Raw genomic sequence first — 14,523 nt, 5'->3', positions numbered from 1 at the left:
ATATAAGTTAAATAAGCAGGGAGACAATATACAGCCTTGTCATACTCCTTTCCCAATTTTGAACCAAACAGTTGTACCATATCCAGTTGTTGCTTCCTGTCCCACCTCTCCTTGATGTCTTCTGCTACTGTAAGATTGCTACAATTTTTTGTCCTTTATCCTGTCCATCTTTGCACAAAATGTTCCTTTAATATCTCCAATTTTCTTGAACAGATCTCTGGTTTTTCCCTTTCTATTCTTTCCCTCTATTTCTTTTTGCTGACTGTATAGAGCTTCTCCATCTTTGGCTGTGGAGAATATAATCAATCTGATTTCAGTATTGCCCATCTGGTGATTTCCATGTGTAGAGTCGCCTCTTGTATTGTTGGAAAAGAGTGCTTGTGATGAACAGCTTGTTCTCTTGACAAAACTCTATTAGCCTTTGCCCTGCTTTGCTTTGAACTCCATGGACAAACTTACAGTACCTGTTGTTCCTTTTATCTCTTGACTCCCTACTTTAGCATTCCAGTCCCTGATAATGAGAAGAATATCTTTCTTTGGTGTCAGTTCTAGAAGATGCTGTAAGTCTTCGTAGAATTGGTCAATTTCAGCCTCTTCAGCATCAGTGGTTGGTGCATAAACTTGGATTACTGTGATGTTGAAAGGTCTGCTTTGGATTCGTATTAAAATCATTCTATCATTTTTGAGATTGTATCCCAGTACAGCTTTTCCCACTCTTTTATTGACTATCAGGGCTACTCCATTTCTTCTACAGGATTCTTGCCCACAATAGTAGATGCGTTAATCATCTGAATTGAATTCGTCCATTCCCATCCATTTTAGTTCACTGACACCCAGGATATCAATGTTTGTTCTTGCCATCTCCTGTTTTACCATATCCAGCTTCCCAAGGTTCATAGATCTTACATTCCAGGTTCCTATGCAGTATTTTTCTTTGCAGCATTGGACTTTCCTTTCACTTCCAGGCGCATCCTCAGCTGAGCATCCTTTCGGCTTTGTCCCAACCACTTCATTAGCTCTGGAGCTACTTATATTTGTCCTCCGCTCTTACTCAGTAGCACGTTGGATGCCTTCCAACCTGAGGGGCTCATCTACCAGCATCAGGGACTGGTAGTTTTAAATTTCTGGGCACTTACATCTCAGAGGACCTCTCATGGAATATAAATGCCAACATGCTAGTGAAGAAGGCACAGAAGAGGCTGTATTTCCTGAGAATGCTCGGCAAGTTAAATTTATCTCAGCATTTACTTCTGTCATACTATTGTAGCACCATTGAGAGTGTTCCTAACCTATGGCATTCTGGCATGGTTTGGGAGTAGCTCTGTAGCAGACAAAAAAGCTCTACAGAGAACCGTTAAAATTGCCCAGAATATCATTGGGCTCCAGTTACCAACCCTGGATGACATCTTCACATCCCGCTGTGTGAGGAAGTCACACAGCATCCTGAGAGACTCTTCCCATCCTGCTTATAACTTTTTTGAACTGTTACCGTCTGGCAGAAGATATAGAACAATTAAGACTCGGACCACACATTTTCTGAATAGTTTTTATCCCAGAGCTATAATTGCAATTAATAATGAGCTTAAAGACCACCAGTAGTGAATAGTTAGTTGGACTGTGTTACTTGGCCTGCAGTGTAGATGTTTGTATTTTTAGTGGGGACTTTTAGTGGGTGGGGAGTGTTTGGGGAATTTTATGTGTGTGCATGTGTCTGGTCTCTGGGTGTCTGTGAATTTCATTGTATGGGTATACTGTGTATATACTTACAATGACAATTAAATAAATAAATAAATAAATAAATAAATAAATAAATAAATAAATAAATAAATAAATAAATAAATAAATAAATAAATATCTTTTAGCCTTTTGTTTCTGTTCATGGGGTATTCTTGGCAAAGATACTGGAGTGGCTTGCCAGTTCCTTCTCCAGGTGGATCGCGTTTAGTCAGAATTCTCCACTATGACCTGTCCGTCTTGGATGTCTCTGCTCAGCATACCCCATAGCTTCTCTGAATTACTCAAGCCCCTTCACCGCAACAAGGCATCAATCCGTGAAGGGTATTCACCATTTAATGTAGATTCACCATTTAATGTAAATATCTTAAAGGGCTAGAAGATGTCCAAACGTGTTTTTTGCAGTCTAGAGTACACTGCAACACGAGCTTTCACCTTATATGGAGCACAAGAAATATCTTTTGAAAAGGAAAAGGCATTTGGGATCATGTTGCAGATATCTGCTGTCTACTGGAGTACACCAAAGAATTTCAGATGATCATTCTATGTTCCATACACTACAGCAACACCTTTGACTGTTGTGTGAATCATGAGAAGCTATGGGTTGTTCTGAAAGCAATGGATATTCAACAGCACTTGATTGTCCTGATGTATTGTAGACCAGAAGCTACTGTTAGGATGGAGTATGGAGAGACAGAATGGTTTCATATGGGTAAAGATGTTAGACAATGGTGCATGTTATTTTATTTTATTAGACCAGATTCAGATGAAGGAGGTGTGAAATTTGGAAGAACAAACATCATATGTAGATCATATATCTTACTGGCACAAAGCAGCAATGATTTGAAATGACTAGTATGGAAAGTGAAAGAAGAAAGTGGCAAAGTAGGACTGTTCGTTCGTTTAGTCGTTTAGTCGTGTCCGACTCTTCGTGACCCCATGGACCAGAGCATGCCAGACCCTCCTATCTTCCACTGCCTCCCAGAGTTGGGTCAGATTCATGTTGGTTGCTTCAGTCCCCTTCATGGATTGCTGCCTTGTCGTGGCGAAGGGGCTTGAGCAACTCAGAGAAGCTATGGGCTATGCCATGCAGGGCCACCCAAGACGGACAGGTCATAGTGGAGAGTTCCGACTAAACGCAATCCACCTGGAGTAGGAACCGGCAATTCCACTCCAGTATCTTTGCCAAGAAAACCCCATGATCAGAAACAAAAGTAGGACTGTAGTTGAATGTTAAGACAAAAATCATGACTACAGAAGAACTACACAACTTTAGCGTTGACAATGAAGAAACTGAAATAGTTAGAGATTTTGTATACCTTGGTCCAACCATCAAATTGAGACTGCATCCAAGAAATCAGAAGAAGACTGACATTAGGAAGGACAGTAATGAAGGAATTAGAAAATATCACGTGTAAGGATGTGTCATTGGAGACCAAGAACAATAATATCCACACTCTTGTATTACCGATCACTATGTAATATATGGGTATGAAAAATGGACAGTAAAGAAATCTGACAGAAAAAAAGATTGATTCATTTGAAACGTGGTGCTGCGGGAGAACTTTGCAGATACCCTTGACTACTAGAAAGACAAACAAGTGAGTCCTAGATTAAATGAAGCCTAAACTATCTTTGGAGATGAAAATACTGAAGCTAAGGCTGTCCTACTTTGGTCACATCATGAGAAGGCAAGATTCTCTGGAAAAGATGATAACGCTGGGAAAGTTGGAAGACAGTGCGAAAAGAGGAAGACCAAATATGAAATGGACTGACTCCCTAAAGGAACCACAGACTTGAGTTTACAAGAGATGAGCAGTGCAGTGTGAAGACATGACCCTTTGGAGTTTGCTCACTCATACAGTCACCATGGCTGGAGGTGACTTGATGGCACATAACAACAACAAAAGTAGGTCCTGACATGATGGATTCAAATGACAAGAACAGGGATTATGATTAAATAATAGGAATTACTTCTGACAGTAAGAGTTGTTTGACTATGGAACTGACTGTTTTGAAAAATGTGGGACTCTTCTTCACTGGAGATTTTTAAACAGATACAGGAAGACCATCTGTCAGAGACTCTTCAACTGTGGATTTCCTACATTGTAAAGGATTTGGAGTCAATGACCCTTGGGATCCCTTCCCGTGCTAAATTCCATTGTATGGTTAAGCACAACCACTTTCTGCTGCAGTTCTCTGTAGTGCCAATAGATGTCAGTGTGTACAACAAAGCCTAACATGCTTCTTTTTAATGGCCTGGTGGGGATAAGATTCTGGATTTCCCAAGTACTCTCGCTGTGCGCGTGGTGTGATGACTGGGGTTCTGTTTATGTGACTTGGGTGAAGTAGGTGTGCCATGTATTGCTAAAATCTATTTGAAAATCATCAGATGTTTACTTAGGGAATGAAATGTCTTGCATCAGGCCTCCACACTACCGCCTCTGCTGCTGATTCTTGGTGGCTCCAGGGTGGATGTATGTATCATGCCACTTAAGGCAGGCGCACTACTTCCTCTACACCTGTGGCCTACTTGAATCACTTGTCTTTCAGGGCACTGAAAGCATTATTGTAGCTACTGACAACCCTTGAATTCTGAAAATACTAAGGATAGCAACAGAATCCTCTTTCTGTCTCAAAGTCTCATCCAGTTCTTATCTGATCCTATTAGGAAAATGGTAGAACATGCTAAGTCAGCTCCCTACTTGACCTTCGACCATGATTCTCCTTCATCTTTCATTATCTTCAAGCACAGTCCGTAGACTGAGAAAGCATCACACTATAATGGATGCATTAGTTCAACACTCCTGACTTCCCTCAGTCCTTCATTTTACAAACAGGCACCCTGGATTGATGGATTAGAGCCCAACAGAAAGAAGGGGAGGAACATTTCATCCTCTATCTCAGCCCAAAACTCTCCTCTCAAAAATAGACGTATGCTGCTATAGAGAGCGAACACCTCTCTGCCAAATGGGCCACTAAGATACAGTATTGTTAAGATATTGTTTACTAAAGGCACCATTTACCCTTATAACAGACTATGCATCCTTGCAATGGCTCTATCAAATAAACACACTAACTCTCATTTGACCTGTTGGTATCTGTCTCTCCAACTCTATGCCTTTATAGAATATAGAAAAAGGAGATTAATGTTTATTATTTCTCTTAACCCAGCCCACTTGGAGGGGCATTCTGTGAGAGAGAAGACAGGGAAGTGAATGCCCCTTCTCACATGCCATCCCCTCTTCTCCTAAACACAGAAGCTTGTGAAACCTCTTCCTGCCCAAAAGAGACTGGCATGAAGGTAACAAGCTCAGAGTCACCCCCTAGACCCAACAGCCCAGGAGAGACAGGAAGCCTGGGAAATGAACAGTGACCGAAGGAGAAGGAGCCTGAAATGGAAGCGGGAATAAAAGGAGAAAAAGAGAAGGAGGAAGTGGGAGGTGTGAGGGAGGAAAGCGCAGAAGACTGTCAGGCTGAAGAAAGTCAAGAGGGAGCACCCGACCAACCTGTTGAAGAAGAAAAAGGAGAGATCAAAGACCCTCCACCTGAAGAGGGTAAAGTGAAGGATATCCAGAGGGAAGAAGAGATATGCTTCGTAGAAGAGGAGAAAGTGCCTCAACCAGACCTAAGGGCTGGCATTGGGTCACCAAGGGAGACCCTTGAACTGGAGAGTTGGTACAGTTTTGTTTGTTTGTCTACTTTATTTTTCCTGTCTTGTAAATTGTTATGGAAGTTATTTAAGTTATTTATATAATAATTTTTGTGCTATTTTATTTGCTGTTTTATATTGTATTGGAAGCTGCCTAGAGTGGTCGCAAGACCAGATAGGCGGGATATAAATAAAATAAGTACAAAATAAAAATAAATAAATAGTTGAAGCTACTTAAGGAGGACACAGTGAGACAAAGATGAGACCAGACACAACATGCTGTAAACCTTCCTTCTGTGGAGGGAGGAAGAGAAAGGAATGCAGATGTTTGGAAAAGGAGAACAAAGGTTTGGGACCAGGAAAGACACGGGGAAAGAATGGCCTCTGGCCCCAGAGAAGGGGATGAAAAGCCCGATGCCTCATGGAAAGACAGGAAGTTCCATGAGGAACAGAGGGAGAAAGGTTGGAGGGAATTGGACGAGACCCCCATGTTGTGGGAACCTGTATTCAGCTCTGCGTCAGCACCCTCATCTAATCTCAGAAGAGGGGAAGTCTGGGGAAGTTCCCCGGCCTTAGAGACAACGTTTTGGACTATTCAAAGAAATGCTTTAGTTCAAACTCAAACTCCTGAAATTTATGTTGAATGATTTGAAATGGTTGTTGACAAGTTACCTGTTATGTTGAATTAAAAGCTTTTAAATCAGAACTGTCTCTGGTTGTGAGTTTTGAATTGGGGGATAACCTCGCTGAGGAAAGGAAACCCAGTCACAATTAGGATCCTCACAAACAGTAGTTCTTGCCCTCAAATTAAAGCAAAAATTTTGCTAGCAATCTTCGCTTCAGTACTGTGTAGTTCCTCCCACCTACTCTATATAAATATGACAAACTAGCTGAGGGATATTTCATGGGGTTTTCCATCCTCAGTTGTCCCCTTGCTTCTGGCTATCTGCTGTGCAAGTGAAGAACATCACTAGAGACAAACCGCTGGTGGCAACAGATGTTTGTGTTACAGTGGTGTTTATTTCCCAGCATGAGGACAGTATGTTCTCTGTTTAACAATGTGTCTCACAGCACCCTTTTTAGAAGAAAATAATGTAGATGTTTTTCTCTAAGATAGCATCACCACAGTCTCAGCTCCCCTGGAGAATTGCTAAAGGGGAACCAGCAAAACATGAAATGGGTCAAGTACTTAAAATACAAAAGGACATATCAAGGATATAGTAGCTGCTGTTTCTCTCCCTGACAGAGACGCCGACACATATTTGTGAAATGATGAACTTACGTTGAACTAAAATATTCTTTTTGGAGCTGCTTTCATGCAAAGCTTTCCTCCCTGGGACTGGTCATCTGTTCCACAGTTGAAGACACGGAGGCCCAAACCCAATATACCCCTAACAGAATAAAAATCACTCCTAGCTGAGCTGGACTGCATCCTTGCACAAACGTCAATTCAAGCTGTTATGCAATGAGTTGCATAACAAGCATTTTATTGGATACCATTGTTACACTGGGAAATCATGCCACAACTAGTGAGAAGTGTTATGCACTAATGGTGTCATTGGGTACAATAGTGGGCAATGAATCCAGTTCTGGTATGCAGCCTTTTCAACTGGGGTAATGAAGTACAGTAGGTCAACCTCTGATAATGTAGCAATTCTAAAGACAACAAGGTATGCAGCCATACTTTTGTGTGGCTAGTTTTTCCTAGTTTATTAAAAAGACAGAATAAATCATTGTGCCTGCTTAATGTAATTCATATTATCATTTTATCTTAGACACAAAGGGTCAAAGGCACCGTTCTAGTCAATCAATGTGCTACGCAGCTTACAATCTCTGTGTATTGCCTTATAACTTTCTGAGTTCAGCTTTTGTGTCCAACTGGGAAGGAAAAAGAGTAGCTGTGCAGTGGGAGATGGGGAATTGAAATGAAATTTATAAACAGGAACAATAGTTTAAATTATTTTGCTCTCCTCCGACTACTATGAGCTGGTAGAGCTTAGTGGGTTAAAGCACCTGTCAGGAGAACCAGAGGTGGTGAGTCTGAATTCCTGTTGCCCCTCTCAGGAGAGGGTTCAGCAGGGATCACCACGAGCACATGTGTCTGATAGGGTTACATGCAGTGACACCTGTGGAGCCTTAGCTTGGATGAGCTACGCGGGCCCTAGAGCACCACCAGAAGGAGGGACTGGTAAATCACTTCCGAGTATTTTCTGCCTAAAAAATTCTGGGTGGGTCTCCATAAGTTGAAACTGAATTGACAGCCCTTCACTAATATAGCACTATAATCCTGATTATGATATGGGACACACACACACACAGAGTTTGGAACTCTTTTCAATCATGACACTAGGAGTTGGGATGTGGGCCAACAGATCTGAGGAGCTGTAACCCAGATTTCCAGCTTTGCACACCACCTTCAATACAAAAGATATCCAGCCATGATATTAGGGAGGAAATTAAGCAAAGGTCACAACATGTTTAAGGTAACAATACATTTGGCCCACAGTTTTCCAATTATTCCTAATGCTCACCTTGCCCACTGTCTCTGTTTTGGTGCTTCATTGTATATCATCCACAAGTGAAGGTCAGATGAGATTTTGAAAACAAAGTGGTCTAAATGTTAAAATATTTATTTTTTTTTTTAAAAAAAAATAATAGTGGCACACTCTCACCTCCCTCCCTCACCCAAGCTCATCATTTGTAGAGTCACAAGCATACATTTCACAGAGAAACACATTTCTGTAATACACAAAGTTCTTTGGTGAAATATCCAGTGCAAACCATATCGCTGCCTGGGTTCCACTCAATCTGGACCTTCACAGGCTTCACCCTCTGCAAGCTCTGCTGGCCTGACTCTCTTTCTGCAAAGCAGCCGAATCGCAGGTCACTTTTTTTTTGCTTCTTCCTCAGGACACTGCCAGTCCTCCACAAGGGCACAGGGAGACTTCAAGCTGTCCACATTTGTGAAACACATGAGGCCTTGCCCTTGGTCAAGGCCTTATGAAGTCTGCAAGCTTTCTTCTAGTCCTAACTGTCAACCTCAGTGCTGGAAACATGGGGAGCTGATGTGGGTCTGAGGAAAGGAAAGTGGGGTGTACAGCACTTCGGAGGGTGCCGGCGGCTGCGCATGGAAAACGGAGCAATGAGTCTCATGGGAGTTCAGCATCGTGGAGAAGTTTGCGAGTTCCTCTCTCAACTGTTTGATCTCCCGGCGCAAAGCCGCATTCTGCCTCTCTAAGTCTTCGCTCTCCTTTAAAAGAAAAAAAGAGGGGGGGCGGGGAAGACAGACACAGAAATTAACAAGCAGTTTGAGACGAATGGCTTTACTGTTGGAAAAGAGTCAGGAATCCATAAATGTAAACAGGTCTAACAGAATATTTGTGGGTTTTGAGTTTCAGCCTTGCTTTCTCAGCACTGCTGAAAACAGAAAATACAAATACTGTGTTTTGCTAACCACGTAAAGTGAAATGTGGGAACGGGATGCACACAAACAAACAGAGAGCTCCAAAAACCCACAAGAAGGAAAAGCTGTGCATCACTTGCAGAGTATATGCTTCACAGACAGAAGGTCCCAACTTCAGTTTTCATCAGCACCCTGGACTCAAGCTGGAAAAATTCTTGCCTCAGTCCTTGGAGTCAAGAAGAGTTGGCTAGATGGGCCAAGGGCCTAATTCAGTATAATCAGTACAATGAATATAATTAGCTTTCTAGGTTCCCCTCCCTGCACACTGAAAGAATGCATGGGAGAGGCTGCAAGGGCTATCTCTACCTTTTGTCACGGCTGCACAAAACTGCTGTGCTCCTGCTGCCCACGGAAGAGATGCTTCGCTGCCATTTGTATGTTCAGACAAGGTGAAAAGGGGGCTTTCCATATACAGGGATATACATCGCATTCTGCAGTGTCAGAATAGATCTTACTGGGCCAGCAGTGGGGATGCTATTTCACACAGCTGGCTGGGTTCTGATCAGATTTTTGACATGCCCTCTAGCGGCCATTTAGTCTATCAGCTGGCCTAAATTCTAACCTTTCATTTTAAAATGGGTGCCTCTAGCCCTTACAAAAGCAAGGTATAGTAAATGAAAATATGCAGTCACTGTTTGGACTAATTCTCTTCCAATAACCAATAACTTTCTGTGTGATTGGCCAATGAATAAAGCCATCCATAGTTTAACAGGAACTCAGAGATATGTAAACCAAAGATTATGGGAACACATTCCAGTTGTGGGAATGCCTGGTTCTTGCAGAGCTGCCTGCAAACAGCGCACAGAAAGAATGCTATTGGGCGATTAGGGAACTGTTTTCAGTCCCTTCACTAGGAAAAATGCAGCATATGCATGATACTGAAAAGAAAGGCAAGATAGTCCAAAAAAAGATAATTTTTCCAAGTTCTGATAGAAAGCATCTCACTGATTTTCACCTTTGACTGGGAGTGGGGGGATGGGGTTGGACTCAATAACTCCCAGGCATGACAGTTCTATGATTCTATGTGCCTGCAATTCTATGGCCTTCCAGGTAGATCAATTCCATATTAACTTCCACAGGCATTCCTAGGTGCTGGCCAGAAGAAAACAAGAGAGCCTAAAAATTGGGGGCAGGGGAGCTGTTTTACATTTTTGGAAGCTCTGCTGATTATTTGCTGGAAATGATAATGTCCACTTTGAAGAACTAATTCTACATGTGTTCCCCTTGAGAGTATGGTGTGGCTTTTTGAACTACTTACTCTGCGGAAATTACAAGGGCTATTCAGATGGTAGTTTGCATCAGGTTTGGTATGGATTAAATCTAAGTAAAAACAGAAGATTATACAATGTAAAGCTAAGCATGAGGAAGCCCAATGTTTTTCATTGGGAAACCATCACTTTTGTTCAGCCAATGAATGGGTTATTCTATTCTGATTTCATTGCAATAATTTTCTCTGTTTTGTGGTGTATACACCAGTTTTCTGGTATATGTGTGTGTACACACACACACACACACACACACACACACACACACACACACACACACACACACACACACACACACACACACAAGTTACATCTATATAGGCAGAAGCCTCTGTGCTGCAAGGTCAGAAGACCTGCACTCGTAAGATCGAATCCACATGACCGAATAGGTTCCCGTTGCTAGTCCCAGCTCCCGCCAACTTATAGACCAGATGAGCGGGTTACAAATCAATTCAAATCAAATCAAATCTATCTATCTATCTATCTACAGTATCTATAAATAAGCAGTTTGAAAGCATGCAAATGCAAGTAGATAAAATAATACCACCACGGTGGAAAGGTGACAGCGTTCCGCGCTGGGCCACATGACCACGGAACATTGTCTTTGGACAAATGCTAGCTCTATGGGTGGAAACAGAGATTAGCACCACCCCCTAGAGTCGGACATGACTAGAAAAATTATCAAGGGGAACCTTTACCTTTACCTTACATATATATAATCATGCTTGCCAAAATAATGCTGCATTAGATAAGTGCTATGTCAGGGGGAAAAATAAAAAGAGGACAAAGGGAATGGCTCCTGGTGATTGTTGATCTCTACAAAGATGGCTCTTTTCATAGCTTTTTGCATCTGTCCCTGTGACTCCTGCAATACAATAATTGTAGATAGCTATAGGGATTTCACCCATACAAACCAGCAGGGACACAGTATAAAAATATCAAAACAAACCAGGTCACCCCCTTGTAGCCATATCCCCAGATATATATCCTACTAAATGGCACAAATTTTATACATCAGTAGATAAAAGGACACTGATGTACCCAATAGGAAACAGATATCTGAATTACAACACCCAGAATCCACCAGCCAGCAGGGTTAGTGACTATTCTGGCTGAGATACACTGGATGGCATAATCCAAGAAGTAAAATTTCAGTCTCTGCTATGATTCTGCAATGTGTCTCATATCAAAACAAAACAACAGTTAATGGGGTAAGGGTTTCTACACTGGATTGGCACATTGTCTTTATATATGTGTGTGTGTGTGTGTGTGTGTGTGTGAGAGAGAGAGAGAGAGAGAGAGAGAGAGAGAGAGAGAGAGAGAAGTCAAATATAGCAAAGAAAATTAAGCTTGGATATTTTCTAGCTATAGTAAAGTATTTTATCTATATCTATGATGGAAAGCACCCTATATTCTCCCAATTTCTGCAACTTGCTGTGCGTTTCCCCTATCTGTTTTCTTGCAAATCAGATGACTGTGTGTCATTCATGGGGGATTCCTATGGTATTTTCATGATCTGATAAAAACCGATGACAAAAACTGCAGCCATCTCATAAGAATCTCACCAGAAAGTCATGTGCCTGGACAAAATGTCATTAAAAAATTCATATGCACCAGCAGTCTATCCAGCTGCTTTTTCCTCTCCCCATTTTACCGTAAAGTAGGTTTTGTCTGAGAAAATGGGCTAAGGACAGCATGGAAACTTTGTGACTCATCTGGGATTTGAACTCAGTTTCCAGGTTACGGCTATCCTAATATCAATCATTCTACTCTATGCCTCTCTCAGATCAGTGCTTACTGTGTAAATTATCCTAAGGCTGAAACATACCGTTTAGAAAAACAGTGCAACAATTAATGTGCTTGATTTGCATAATGTACGAATTAGACTGCACAGAGGTAGAGAAATGGATTATGGTAACCCTAGTCAGCCGGTCCCCCTTCTCTAAAGCAGCTCTCTCCACATTTACCCTGGGATGCTGGTGAGATGTTTACTTTGTCATTCAAATACAGTGGACCCTCTACTTACAGAATTAATCCGTATTGGAACAGTGGCTGCAAGTCGAAAAGTCTGTAGGTCGAATCTCCATTGACCTACAATGCATTGAAAACCAATTAATCCCATAACCAGCGGTTTTTATTCTATTTTTGTTCCATTTTGGTTTTTTCTGGTCTGTAAGTCGATTCTCCGGCTGCAAGTCGAATCTAAATTTTGTGGCCAGAGAAGTCTGTAACTCAAAAAGTCTGTAAGTCAAGCCATCTGTAAGTCGAGGGTCCACTGTACATGATCAACACAGAAGCATTTCTGCTGCAGCTGTTAGTGGTGGACTGGTGGCTACAGTTCATGGTGGTTGCATGGACAGAGACAGCCCATGTGTTTGCATGACCTCTGATGCATGCAGGGATTGTTTGAACCTACCACCCATGAGTGACATATGTACATGCAGATCAGGGCATTATGCCTCCTCCTGATTTCTGCAAAGCTCTGACACCTTCCCATCTCGCCTTTACAATCATCTAACTTAATTTAAACAAAACAAATTCAGTTTGTAAGTATCTCATTAAACATCTTCAAAGCTATCTTTAATCTCTGTGGGTGTTATGAGATTATTATGGGAGCCTAAGTCAGCCCTCTTTTGTAGTTTACTCATGCAGTTTGCAAACAGGCCTGCCTCTGTCTATAATCTTCGAGGTGCTGCCCAACACCTGTATGCACACAACCGCCTCAGCCAGATCTTCCTTGTCCTCCCACGGCATATACGCCGGCTTCCTCTGCTCCTGCTATGGCTCTCCTCTTCAGCCTGGCTATTTGTATTTTGCATGGACACACTGTAAATCCCAAGAGAAGCATCTGTAAAGTCTTGGGAAAGCAGCAGAGTCCTAAAGCACTCCCCAGAAGAAGGGAATGATAAACCATTTCTGAGTGCTTTACAAAGTTTATACCTCAAAACTCTGAAAAAGGTTGCCATCAGTCAGAAATGATCGGACAGCATATCATCATCTTTACTGATACAAAAGTTTGTTCCCTCTCTCAAGACCTAACACTGGTTAAATGGAGAGGAATGCTTGATGGATGGCCACAGCCATCCGTTACGTTTATTAATGTGCCCCCAGGAGGGCAGGCTCCCCAGTCTGGGAGCCAGTGGCATAGATGAACAGAACGCTTCAGGTGCATAGTTGTGTTAAATCAAAGGAGTGAATAAACTGACATTTGCATCCATGCCACACTGTTGTAACAGTTTGATACTTGTAGCACTTTGGCAGGTCTCCATTATACAGTCCTAGAACTTGTGGTGTGCGGCGATCTTTAGAATTTTCTGCTAGAGAACTTTTATTCTGTGAGGGAAAGGCATCCACTAGACCAGGGGTCAGGGAACTTTTTTACCTTTTACCCCCCCCAAAAAAAAAATTATATACGCCGACATTACCCCCTTAATTTGAAAGTAAGGAAATCATACATTATTTGAATTCAAAATATTATTGAATCTACAAAGGCTGTGTACTGAACTAGCAGAATATATCATAAGTATCAATGGCTGCCAGGCTATGTACCGAACTAGCAGGATGCACCAAATTTACTAAAGATGTGCACTGTTTTTGCTGGAACACATTGCACATCAGCCATGGGATGGTATAGGGAGTAGTAAGGTGTCCAATGTGCCTAGCAAGTTGCATTAAATTTTTGCTAGCTTGCAGAAGATTTAATTATCATCAATGGCTGCCAGAGTGGTGCTAGCAATGGGCAGGGGGGGGGCTTTTCCTACCACCTTAATCATTCTGTGTGTGGTTTGCAAAAAGGAACAAACCAGGCTAAAGATCATGTCACCCACCCTGGTGCCACAGCCCAACATCAAAGACCAGTGCACTATTTTTTTTATCATCATCAATGGAAAACTCAGCAGTGGCCAGAGGACTGGAAAAGATCAGTCTACATCCCAATCCCAAAGAAGGGCAGTGCCAAAGAATGTTCCAACTACCGTACAATTGCACTCATTTCACACACTAGCAAGGTTATGCTCAAAATCCTGCAAGGTAGGCTTTGCTCATTACCCCCAGGATTTTCATTTTTACCCCATTTGGGGTAATTTGCCCCTGTTCCCAGACCACTGCACTAGACAGAGAATCTGAAGCACCTCATCAAACTGCAAATCTCTTGCTTCCATGGGATGGAACCAAGACAATTACAGTAACATCAAAATGCTATGCTTGTGCTGCATAGCTACATTCATATAGCCTTAAATACAACCCAGTCTCCCTGTTCTCTCTTTCCTCTCTCTGCTAAGAAAGGAGAATCCCTGCTGTAGGCCTATCTTCCTTAACCCTGTTTAATAAACCCATTTCTTACATTACCATTATCTCTGGTAACACAGTCTGTGCGGTGCCTGGATGAAGAATCTAAACTCAATGGAGAG

The 14,523-nt window shown here is 42.0% G+C and overlaps 1 protein-coding gene across 3 annotated transcripts in view; it reads right to left on the bottom strand.

The window, feature by feature from the left end:
• LOC110079107 (basic leucine zipper transcriptional factor ATF-like) overlaps positions 1–14,523 on the bottom strand; it is a 107,713-nt gene that overhangs the window by 84,992 nt on the left and 8,198 nt on the right. The window contains exon 3 of one of the 3 annotated variants that reach the window (XM_020793915.3): positions 7,996–8,636. The exons of the other annotated variants lie outside the window; for them this stretch is intronic. Within the exon in view, the coding sequence (XP_020649574.1) occupies positions 8,427–8,636 (210 nt within the window). The 3' untranslated portion in view covers positions 7,996–8,426. Of the gene's footprint in view, positions 1–7,995; positions 8,637–14,523 lie in introns of those variants that run through there. 3 annotated transcript variants of the gene reach the window in all.

The sequence above is a fragment of the Pogona vitticeps genome, chromosome 1 (genome assembly GCF_051106095.1).
Source record: "Pogona vitticeps strain Pit_001003342236 chromosome 1, PviZW2.1, whole genome shotgun sequence".
Classification (NCBI taxonomy): domain Eukaryota; kingdom Metazoa; phylum Chordata; class Lepidosauria; order Squamata; family Agamidae; genus Pogona; species Pogona vitticeps.
Note: the sequence above shows the minus strand (reverse complement) of the source record. Positions and strands in the feature narration are given on the sequence as shown.